At 37.6% G+C, this 13,084-nt stretch overlaps 1 protein-coding gene across 7 annotated transcripts in view; it reads right to left on the reverse strand.

The window, feature by feature from the left end:
• The window catches only part of HELZ (helicase with zinc finger), a 163,608-nt gene that overhangs the window by 44,867 nt on the left and 105,657 nt on the right, over positions 1-13,084 (reverse strand). For all 7 annotated transcript variants that reach the window (XM_028167337.2, XM_007185541.2, XM_057535773.1 and 4 more), the window contains 3 exons: positions 12,635-12,686; positions 11,663-11,853; positions 9,721-9,928 (listed from right to left, as the gene is read on the reverse strand). In XM_028167337.2, the coding sequence (XP_028023138.2) occupies positions 9,721-9,928; positions 11,663-11,853; positions 12,635-12,686 (451 nt within the window). The remainder of the gene's footprint in view (positions 1-9,720; positions 9,929-11,662; positions 11,854-12,634; positions 12,687-13,084) is intronic.

Here is a 13,084-nt window from a genome sequence, read left to right on the forward strand (position 1 = left end):
CAAAAATGGGCAGAAGCCCTAAATAGACATTTCTCCAAAAAAGATATACAGATTGCTAACAAACACATGAAAGGATGCTCAACATCACTAATCATTACAGAAATGCAAATCAAAACTACAATGAGATATCACCTCACACTGGTCAGAATGGCCATCAACAAAAAATCTACAAACAATAAATGCTGGAGAGGGTGTGGAGAAACGGGAACCCTCATACACTGTTGGTGGGAATGTAAATTGATACAGCCACTAGGAAGAACAGTATGGAGGTTCCTTACAAAATTAAAAATAGAACTACCATACGACCCAGCAATCCCACTACTGGGCATGTACCCTGAGAAAACCGTAATTCAAAAAGAGTCATGTACCACAATGTTCATTGCAGCACTAATTACAATAGCCAGGACATGGAAGCAACCTAAGTGTCCATCGACAGATGAATGGATAAAGAAGATGTGGCACATATATACAATGGAATATTACTCAGCCATAAAAAGAAACGAAATGGAGGTATTTGTAATGAGGTGGATGGAGTTAGAGTCTGTCATACAGAGTGAAGTAAGTCAGAAAGAGAAAAACAAATACCGTATGCTAACACATATATATGGAATCTAAAAAAGAAAGAAAGAAAGAAAAAAGGTTCTGATGAACCTAGGGGCAGGACAGTAATAAAGACGCAGGCATAGAGAATGGACTTGAGGACACGGGGAGGGGGAAGGGTAAGCTGGGACAAAGTGAGAGAGTGGCATGGACATATATACACTACCAAATGTAAAATAGATAGCTACTGGGAAGCAGCCGCATAGCACAGGGAGATCAGCTTGGTGCTTTGTGACCACCTAGAGGGGTGGGATAGGGAGGGTGGGAGGGAGATGCAAGAGGGAGGGGATACAGGGATATATGTACATGTATAGCTGATTCACTTTGTCATACAGCAGAAACTAACACACCATTGTAAAGCAATTATACTCCAATAAAGATGTTTAAAAAAAAATAAGATACCCCACATCCAAAAACAAAGGAGAAGCCGCAATGAGACGGTAGGAGAGGTGCAATCACAATAAAATCAAATCCCATAACTGGTGGGTGGGTGACTCACAAACTGGAGAACACTTATACCACAGAAGTCCACCCACTGGAGTGAAGGTTCTGAGCCCCACGTCAGGCTTCCCAACCTGGGGGTCCGGCAACGGGAGGAGGAATTCCTAGAGAATCAGACTTTGAAGGCTAGCGGGATTTGATTGCAGGACTTCGACAGGACTAGGGGAAACACAGACTCCACTCTTGGAGAGCACACACAAAGCTGTGTGTGCATCGGGACCCAGGGGAAGGAGCAGTGACCCCACAGGAGACTGAACCAGACCTACCTGCTAGTGTTGGAGGGTCTCCTGTAGAGGCGGGGGTTGGCTGTGGCTCACCGTGGGGACAAGGACACTGGCAGCAGAAGTTCTGGGAAGTACTCTTTGGCATGAGCCCTCCCAGAGTCCGCCATTAGCCCCACCAAAGAGCGGGGTAGGCTCCAGTGTTGGGTCGCCTCAGGCTAAACAACCAACAGGGAGGGAATCCAACCCCACCCATCAGCAGACAAGTGGATTAAGGTTTTACTGAGCTCTGCCCACCAGAGCAACACCCAGCTCTACCCACCACCAGTCCCTCCCATCAGGAAGCTTGCACAAGCCTCTTAGATAGCCTCATCCACCAGAGGGCAGACAGCAGAAGCAAGAAGAACTCCAATCCTGCAGGATGTGGAACGAAAACCACATTCACAGAAAGACAGACAAAATGAAAAGGCAGAGGACTATGTACCAGATGAAGGAACAAGATAAACCCCCAAAACAACAACTAAATGAAGTGGAGATAGGCAACCTTCCAGAAAAAGAATTCAGAATAATGATAGTGAAGATGATCCAGGACCTCGGAAAAAGAATGGAGGCAAAGATCAAGAAGATGCAAGAAATGCTTAACAAAGACCTAGAAGAATTAAAGAACACCTAGAAGAATTAAAGAACAAAGAAGCAGAGATGAACAATACAATAACTGATAGGAAAAATACACTAGAAGGAATCAATAGCAGAATAACTGAGGCAGAAGAACGGATAAGTGACCTGGAAGACAGAATGGTGGAATTCACTGCCATGCAAGAGAATAAAGAAAAAAAGAATGAAAAGAAATGAAGACAGCCAGAGACCTCTGGGACAACATTAAATGCAACAACATTCGCATTATAGGGGTCCCAGGAGGAGAAGAGAGCGAGAAAGGACCCGAAAAAATATCTGAAGAGATTATAGTCGAAAACTTCCCTAACATGGTAAAGGAAATAGCCACCCAAGTCCAGGAAGCGCAAGGAGTCCCAGGCAGGAGAAACCCAAGGAGAAACACAACGAGATACATAGTAATCAAATTGACAAAAATTAAAGACAAAGAAAAATTATTGAAAGCAACAAGGGAAAAACGACAAATAACATACAAGAGAACTTCCATAAGGTTAACAGCTGATTTCTCAGCAGAAATTCTACAAGCCAGAAGGGAGTGGCACAATATATTTAAAGTGATGGAAGGGAAGAACCTACAACCAAGATTACTCTACCCGGCAAGGATCTCATTCAGATTTGATGGAGAAATCCAAAGCTTTATAGACAAGCAAAAGCTAAGAGGAATCAGCACCACCAAACCAGCTCTACAACAAATGCTAAAGGAACTTCTCTAAGTGGGAAACACAAGAGAAGAAAAGGACCTACAAAAACAAACCCATAACAATTAAGAAAATGGTAATAGGAACATATATATTGATAATTACCTTAAACGTGAATGGATTAAATGCTCCAACCAAAAGATACAGGCTCGCTGAATAGATACGGGAACAAGACCCATATATATGCTGTCTACAAGAGACTCACTTCAGACCTAGGGACACATACAGACTGAAAGGGAGGGGATGGAAAAGGATATTCCATGCAAATGGAAATCAAAAGAAAGCTGGAGTAGCAATATTCATACCAGATAAAATAGACTCTAAATAAAGAATGTTACAAGAGACAAGGAAGGACACTACATAATGATCAAGGGATCAATCCAAGAAGAAGATATAACAATTATAAATATATATGCACCCAACATGGGAGCACCTCAATACATAAGGCAACTGCTAACAGGTATAAAAGAGGAAATCAACAGTAAAACAGTAATAGTGAGGGACGTTAACACTTCACTTACACCAATGGACAGATCATCCAGACAGAAAATTAATAAGGAAGCACAAGCTTTAAATGACACAATAGACCAGACAGATTTAATTGATACTTATAGGACATTCCATCCAAAAACAGCAGATTACACTTTCTTCTCACGTGCACACGGAACATTCTCCAGGATAGATCACATCTTGGGTCGCAAATCAAGCCTCAGTAAATTTAAGAAAATTGAAATCATATCAAGCATCTTTTCCGACCACAACGCCATGAGATTAGAAATCAATTACAGGGAAAAAAAATGTAAAAAACACAAACACATGGAGGCTAAACAATACATTACTAAATAACCAAGAGATCACTGAAGAAATCAAAGAGGAAATCAAAAAAATACCTAAAGACAAATGACAATGAAAACACAACGATCCAAAACCTATGGGATGCAGCAAAAGCAGTTCTAAGAGGGAAGTTTATAGCAATACAAGCCTACCTCAAGAAACAAGAAAAATCTCAAATAAACAATCTAACCTTACACCTAAAGGAACTAGAAAAAGAAGAACAAACAAAACCCAAAGTTAGTAGAAGGAAAGAAATCATAAAGATCAGAGCAGAAATAAGTGAAATAGAAACAAAGAAAACTATAGCACAGATCAATAAAACTAAAAAGCGGTTCTCTGAGAAGATAAACAAAACTGATAAACCTTTAGCCAGACTCAATAAGAAAACGAGGGAGAGGACACAAATCAGTGAAATTAGAAATGAAAAAGGAGAAGTTACAACGGACACCGGAGAAATATAAAGCATCATAAGAGACTACTACAAGCAACTCTATGCCAGAAGAAATGGACAAATTCTTAGCAAGGTATAACCTTCCAAGACTGAATCAGGAAGAAATGGAAAATATGAACAGACCAATCACAAGCAAGTAATGAAATGGAAACTGTGATTAAAAATCTTCCAACAAACAAAAGTGCAGGACCAGATGGCTTCACAGGTGAATTCTATCAAACATTTAGAGAAGAGCTAACACCCATCCTTCTCAAACTCTTCCAAAAAACTGCAGAGGAAGGAACACTCCCAAACTCATTCTACGAGGCCACCATCATCCTGATACCAAAACCAGACAGAGATACTACAAGAGAAGAAAATTACAGACCAATATCACTGATGAATATAGATGCAAAAATCCTCAACAAAATACTAGCAAACAGAATCCAACAACACATTAAAAGGATCATACACCATGATCAAGTGGGATTTATCCCAGGGATGCAAGGATTCTTCAGTATACACAAATCAACCAATGTGATACACCATATTAACAAACTGAAGAATAAAAACCATATGATCATCTCAATAGATGCAGAAAAAGCTTTCGACAAAATTCAACACATACTTATGATAAAAACTCTCCAGAAAGTGGGCATAGAGGGAACCTACCTCAACATAATAAAGGCCATATATGACAAACCCACAGCAAACATCATTCTCAATGGTGAAAAACTGAAAGCATTTCCTCTAAGATCATGGACACGACAAGGATGTCCACCCTCGCCACTATTATTCAACATCGTTTTGGAAGTGCTAGCCACGGCAATCAGAGAAGAAAAAGAAATAAAAGGAATACAAATTGCAAAAGAAGAAGTAAAACTGTCACTGTTTGTAGATGACATGATACTATACATAGAGAATCCTAAAGATGCCACCAGAAAACTACTAGAGCTAATCAATGAATTTGGTAAAGTTGCAGGATACAAAATTAATGCACAGAAATCTCTTGCATTCCTATACACTAACAACAAAAGATGAGAAGGAGAAATTAAGGGAACAATCCCATTCACCACTGCAACAAAAAGAACAAAATACCTAGGAATAAACCTACCTAAGGAGGTAAAAGACCTGTACTCAGAAAACTGTAAGACACTGATGAAAGAAATCAAAGATGACACAAACAGATGGAGAGATATACCATGTTCTTGGGTTGGAAGAATCGATATTGTAAAAATGACTATACTACCCAAAGCAATCTACAGATTCAATGCAATCCCTATCAAATTACCAGTGGCATTTTTTACAGAACTAGAACAAAAAGTCTTAAGATTTGTAGGGAGACACAAAAGACCCTGAATAGCCAAAGCCGTCTTGAGGTAAAAAAACAGAGCTGGAGGAATCAGACTCCCTGACTTCGGACTATACTACAAAGCTACAGTAATCAAGACAGTATGGTACTGGCACAAAACCAGAAATACATATCAATGGAACAGGATAGAAAGCCCAGAGATAAACCCACACACTTATGGTCAACTAATCTATGACAAAGGAGGCAAGGATATACAATGGAGAAAAGACAGTCTCTTCAATAAGTGGTGCTGGGAAAACTGGAGAGCTACATGTAAAAGAATGAAATTAGAACACTCCCTGACACCATACACAAAAATTAACTCAAAATGGATTAGAGACCTAAATGTAAGACCAGACACTATAAAACTCATAGAGGAAAACATAGGCAGAACACTCTTTGACATAAATCACAGCAAGATCTTTTTTGATCTACCTCCTAAAGTAATGGAAATAAAAACAAAAATTAAAAAATGGGATCTAATGAAACTTAAAAGCTTTTGAACAGCAAAGGAAACTACAAACAAGATGAAAAGACAACCCTCAGAATGGGAGAAAATACTTGCAAACGAATCAACAGACAAAGGATTAATCTCCAAAATATATAAACAGCTCATGCAGCTCAATATTAAAAAAACAAACAACCCAATCAAGAAACGGGCAGAAGACCTAAATAGACATTTCTCCAAAGAAGACACACAGATGGCCAAGAAGCACATGAAAAGCTGCTCAACATCACTAATTATTAGAGAAATGCAAATCAAAACTACAATGAGGTATCACCTCACACCAGTTAGAATGGGCCTCATCAGAAAATCTACAAACCACAAATGCTGGAGAGGGTGTGGAGAAAAGGGAACCCTCTTGCACTGTTGGTGGGAATACAAACTGATACAGCCACTATGGAGAACAGTATGGAGGTTCCTTAAAAAACTAAAAATAGAATTACCATATGACCCAGCAATCCCACTATTGAGCATATACCCAGAGAAAACCATAATTCAAAAAGACACATGCACCCCAATGTTCACTGCAGCACTATTAACAATAGCCAGGTCATGGAAGCAACCTAAATGCCCACTGACAGACGAATGGATGAAGAAGATGTAGTACATGTATGCAATGGAATATTACTCAGCCATAAAAAGGAATGAAATTGGGTCATTGATAGAGACGTGGATGGATCTAGAGACTGTCATAAAGAGTGAAATAAGTCAGAAAGAGAAAAACAAATATCATATATTAACGCATATATGTGGAATGTAGAAAAATGGTACAGATGAACCGGTTTGCAGGGCAGAAATAGAGACACAGATGTAGAGAACAAACGTATGGACACCAAGGGGGGAAAGTGGTGGTGGGGGATGATGGTGTGATGAATTGGGCGATTGGGATTGACATGTATATACTGATGTGTATAAAACTGATGACTAATAAGAACCTGCTGTATAAAAAATAAATTAATTAAATTAAATTTTAAAACTTAAAGGAAAAATAGATAAATACCAATTATATTTGGAGAATTCAATATTCCTCTCTCAATATTCTTTTTTTTTTCAATGTTGACAGAAAATCAGCAAAGATAAAGTAGACTTGAACAATCGTATCAACCAACTTGACCTACAGCACTAGAGCACTCCATTCTTCCCAAATGTACATGGAACGTTTATAAAGACAGACCGTATCCTGAGCCATAAAACAAATCTCAATAAATTCAAAAGGATTCAAGTCATGCAAAATATGTTCCCTTACCACAATGGAATTAAAACTAGGAATCAGTTAACAGAAAAATTCTTAGGAAATCCCCAATAACTCACCCAAAGTCACCTTTCTAAATAATCCATGGATCTAATTTTAAGAGAAACTAGAAAGTGTACTGAACTGAATGAAATAAAAATAGAACACTGGAATTTTGTGGGATGCACTACTGAGGAGGAAAATTCTAACACTAAGATACCTCTATTAATCTAAGCTTTCACCTTAACAAAATAAGTGCAAGAGTTGTATTCTGAAAACTTTTTTTTAAAAAAGGTTGAAAGTAAAGACCTTAAAGAAGAGAGAGACACCGCGTTCATATAACAGAAGACTAAATATTAAGATGTCAGCTCTCCCCCAAACTGACCTACAGATTCCACACAATCCCAATCAAAATCCCAGCAGGCTTTTTTTTGTAGAAACTCACAAGCTGATTCTAAAATGTACGTGGAAATGCAAAGGACCTGGAATACACAATTTTGAAAAAGAAGAACAAAGTTGGAGGACTCATACTACCTGATTTGAAGACTTTTATGAAGCTACAGTAATCAAGACAGTATATGTGGCATGAACAAACATATGCATCAATAGAAGACGATAGAGACTTCACATAGGCAGTAAACTGATTTTCAACAAAGGCACCAACTCATCTTAATGGAGGAAGGAGAGTACTTTCAACAAACAGTGTTAGAACAACTGAACATACATATGTGCAAAAACAAAACAAAATGAGAACAAAAAAAACCCTTCAATTCTTACCTCACACCACATATAAAAATTAACTCAAAGGAGACCTAATATAAGAGCTAAAACTATGAAATGTCTAGAAAAAAACACAGAAGATCTTTGTGATCTTGGATTAGGCAAAAAAAACTTGACATAACACCAAAAACATGACCCAAAGAAGAAAAAATTGGATAAACTGGACTTCATCAAAAATGGAAACTTTTATTCTTTGAAAGATACTGTTAAGAAAATCAAAAGGCAAGCCATATCCTGGGAGAAAATATTTTCAAAACATATATCTAAAGATTTGTATCCAGAATGTATAAAGAACTCTTATAACTTCGTAAGACAAACCAGTAAAAAAGTGGACAAAAGATACAAATAGACACTTCATCAAAGATATACAGGTGGCAAATAAGCCCAATGAAAAGATACTCAACATCATTAGTCATTAGGAATATGCAAATTAATACAACAATCAGATACTATCAGATACCCATAAGCAAGGGTAAAATTAAAAAGACTGACAGGGCTTCCCTGGTGGCACAGTGGTTGAGAATCTGCCTGCCAATGCAGGGGACACGGGTTCGAGCCCTGGTCTGGGAAGATCCCACATGCCACGGAGCAACTGGGCCTGTGAGCCACAATTACTGAGCCTGCGCGTCTGGAGCCTGTGCTCCGCAACAAGAAAGGCTGTGATGGTGAGAGGCCCGCGCACCACGATGAAGAGTGGTCCCCACTTGCCGCAACTAGAGAAAGCCCTCGCACAGAAACGAAGACTCAACACAGTCATAAATAAATAAATAAATAAATAAATAAAAGAACGTGAATTCCTTTAAAAAAAAAGACTGACAATACCAAGTACTAACGAGAACGCGGAGCAACTGGAAATCTCACACGTACTAGAAATGAAAAATGGTTTGGCCACTTTGGAAAACAGTATGGCAGTTTCTTACAAAGTTAACAAATGTGCTCAACAAGCTCAATCCTGGGTATTTACCCAAGAGAAATGAAAATATGTTCAATACATATGTTCACAGCAGCTTTACTCATAAGAGCCAAAAATTAGAAATAATTAAGGATAGATAAAAACAACTGATGGAGAGATAAAAAAAACACTGTGGTTCATCCATATAAGGGAATACTAATCAACAGCAAAAAGGAACAAACAACTGACACAGACAACACAAATAAATCTCCAAAGCATTAAACTAAGTGAATGAAGCCAGACACTATGATTCCATTTATATGACAAACTAGAGAAAAGACCAAAGTATAGGCACAAAAATCAGATCAGTGGTTGCCCAGGGCTGGGGCTGGAGGAAGAAAGTGACTGCAAAGGGACATGAGGGAGTTTTTTGAAATGTAAACACCCTGAATCTTGATACTGGTGGTGGTGAACAGCTCTGTATATTTGTCAAAACACAACAAACTACAATCTAAAAGGGTGAATTTTACTCTATATAAATTATACCTCAATAAACCTGACTTTAAAAATTACACAGGGTAATTGTTCCTTATTTATAATTCTAGTAGACAAGAGACTACGATTTGCATTAGAATAAACTATTGCCACAGTAGCATTAATGTTTAGTATGCTACAAAAATATTTTGGGTCAACAAAAATGTTTCACAGGAGAGGGTTTTCTGTCTCAATTTTAAATGACTACCATTTAAAAAAAATCTAACTGTTAACACTTTTCCAGGAAATTGGTACCACCAATCCTAAGTGGTAGGTTACACGTAAGTTTTGTGTCTGTGCACACACCCTATCTTCTGGAGAGAGGATCCGTAGTGTTTGCGCCAGCTCCCTCCTCCGAAAGGGTTATAATCTATGAACGAGCTGACAACCACACTGTTAAAGGGACCTCGTACGCTGACACAACTTGGCACACCATCAATTCAGGGACACGAGAACAGCAAAGCGACTCACCGTTTCGACTCTGCTCATGTTGATCCTTCTCCTGATGCTGGTTTTGCGTCTGCCCTATGCTGACAGGTGGGTGATGCCCAAGGCCATAAGGTATAGGAGACCCCCGCCCGTGTGTCTGTAAGAGGTTCATATTGTAGGCCATTGCTGCCTGGTGAGTAATGATTCGAGGATCAACTGCAAACCTACCCTGGTATCCTGTCCATGGTACCTAGGTTATTATAAGAAATAGAATAATTGCTTTCAGTACATTTTGAAAGGCAAACTGCTATAGTGCTATTAATTAGGAAAGAGCAAACACACACAGAGATGTTAATTTTATCAAAATGAGTAACTACAAAATGAATGCTAATAGTAACAATTGGTAGAATGACTGCTATATCTCAACTGGCAAAAAAAAAAAACCAAAAAAAAAAAAAAAACTCCTTGAATCTTTAGTATGTAAGGGAAAATTGACCATTTCCCTTACACACTAGGTTAGGAAGAAATCAAGGACTTAAAACTGGTAATTATTCCTTGAGGCATCAAATCATTTTATAGTCTTGAATCATTTTCCCTCAATATGAATGCATATATGTCACTGATTACCATGAAAACTGTCTTTTAAAGTCATAACTGCATAGATATATAGTTTAATAAACTTGAATAAGAGAACAGGGAAAAAATTTAAGAAAAAATTCAGTCTAAGGAGTCTCAACTCAAAAAATATGTATTACTATTTTATATGAATAACCAAATCATTTAATGTTCACTTACTGTAGGCAAAATTCCAACAGGTCATTAATTTAATTAATGCTTTTGATTAATTAAACCACAGAAACAGAAAATTTCTTTAGGTGTGTCAAAATATATAATCTCTGCATATTAATATAAAAAGAATAAACACAATGACATCTGAGCTACCACCCTTATTATTTTATTATAATACAACTGTTAAATTCAGACTCTTAGAAATCTTTAAAAGTCTCTTTGACCTAGTAAAATGAAATATAAATCCCAAGGGACTTACTATTTAAAGCAGATGATGTATAATGTTGCCAGGCTGTCTGGGAAGAAATAACTCAGCTAAAATGGAAAGTCTATGGGGAGTCGACATAAATGACATATTTCTTATTGACAGTTATTCTCATTGGCTGCCGGGATTGTGAACCATCATGACCAAGATGGCTGAAAAACGTTGGCAGCTAGGCGTTTTTGCATTTTGGGGGTGTAGGCAGGGGTGCCAAAGATCCTTGACAATGATCACCTCTACCTGAAACTGCAGTACTTATCTTAAATGAAAGAAATATTTTCTAGGCTAAAATTCCTGAATTTGGAAATATTAGTAAACAGCAAATTTTTTTAATTACCAAAATACTCAAAAATCTTAAAGAAAAGAAAAATGAGTTTTAACATAAGATGGAAGCCCTCTAAAAATCTATAGTCTTAGAAATGATTTAATAATGTTTTTAAGTGCCAGTAGGGTTTCATAAGGTGTGGAATTTCTCAGATAAATTTAGATCCAAGGGAGCTAGGCTAATCCAAACCTTTTTCCTTCCTCCAAAGAACTGTATTTTCTTAGGGTTAGTGAATTATATAAGAATGAAAAAGCAAAAGATAAAATAAAACATCACTTTACAAAACAAGAGTCCAATTTACTAGCTCTGTTAACTTTTAGCCCAATTTTCCCCAGTAAAAATATTTAAGACAATACAAAGGCTTCTCAATCAAAACACCCAATTTACAGATTTCTTCATAGCCACTGACAATATAGTAACAAATTTTAAGCAACAGTTCACATTTCTTTGGTCATAAGAGCTGCTTTGAAAGAAGCTTACAGACATTGAAAACCAAAAAAAAAAAAAAAAAGAGAGAGAGATTAGTAGAACACTATTTGAGATAGCCACTAATTTAGTGAAGCCTATTTTATCTTATTCAATAGAGAGTATCTTAAACATCTACTTACAGGTAAAGGCACGGACATAACTACATTCCCTCCATAGACAGCAGGTACATAAAGAATACTTGTCCCCGTGTGAGGATCTATTCTTTGAACAGGGCTTGGAGATTTCCCCAAATTTGGGTGAGGTCCAAGAGGAGGTGGAGGAGTATATGCTCTAATAGGATTGCCAATAAGTACAGAAGGATTGGGCTGAACTGAAAAACAAACAGAGAAAGGATGCACTCAATAGCTGTACATATTCACGTAGACAAAAATAATTAAAATCATGCAACAGCAAAACACATTCCCCAGCTTTGCCATAAGGTATCTTATATTCAAAGAGTTATCAGCGTGAAAGAGTAGAGCATATTAAAAAAACAATCATTTTACCATATTCCCTAAAATTAGCTTGAGATATACAAAGTAGTCCTTTTAAAAACTAGCATAATTTTAAATGTCTTGCAAGGAGCTGGAGATGTGTCCTTCAAGAGAGAAAACCATACAGTAAACATTCTTCTGACACTAGAAAACGTAAACAATTCTTCAGAATAAAGTTTTGAGTTGCAACTGTAACACAGCCACATACAAAACAGTTAAGCAATTATTGTTTTAAAAGCATAATTCTGCAACATTTTAAATCACGTAAATAAACTTCATCTTGAAAATTTGTATAACCATTTGTAGGATATAAATATGTTCCAAAAACTTACGTTGCATAGGAGGCTTAAATGTTCATCCTCAAAACTTCTATATATGTACCTTGGTACCTACAAAATCACCCCTTTTCAGAAATGACATAACAAAGCATTCACAAGAACAGATGTGTTGAATAAAAGAGTTACATGAGCTCCAAAGTGTCAGAGTGTGTGTGTGTGTGTGTGTGTGTGTGTGTGTGTGTGTGTCCCTCTCCATCCTCCTCTTTCTAAATGATGACATTTGGAATAAATGTCTTACATCATAAAAGCAAGTTTTCATAGGGCTAATTTTTCCACTTACCAATTCCATCATTCTGGAAATGATCATTCTGGATATGATGTAGGCTTTTCCCCTTTACAGAAAAACACAAATGTATAATAATTTAAATACACCTAATATTAAAGAACAATACCATTTTCCTTATCCCATGCAAAATAAATGTATATAGCAACAATTAAAATTTAAAGACTGTGAGTCTGTAATTAATAACCGTTAGATGCCTTTGAGCCAACCTTCTTTTTAAACATTAAGTCAGGGACTCCCCCGGTGGTGCAGTGGCTTAGAATCCGCCTGCCAATGCAGGGGACATGGGTTCGATCCCTGGTCTGGGAAGATCCCACATGCCGCAGAGCAACTAAGCCCGTGCGCCACAAGTACTGAGCCCACGCACCGCAACTACCGAAGCCCGCACGCCTAGAGCCTGTCCTCTGCAACAAGAGAAGCCACCGCAATGAGAAGCCCGCGCACCAC

This window comes from Balaenoptera acutorostrata, chromosome 20, assembly GCF_949987535.1.
Source record: "Balaenoptera acutorostrata chromosome 20, mBalAcu1.1, whole genome shotgun sequence".
Taxonomy (NCBI): domain Eukaryota; kingdom Metazoa; phylum Chordata; class Mammalia; order Artiodactyla; family Balaenopteridae; genus Balaenoptera; species Balaenoptera acutorostrata.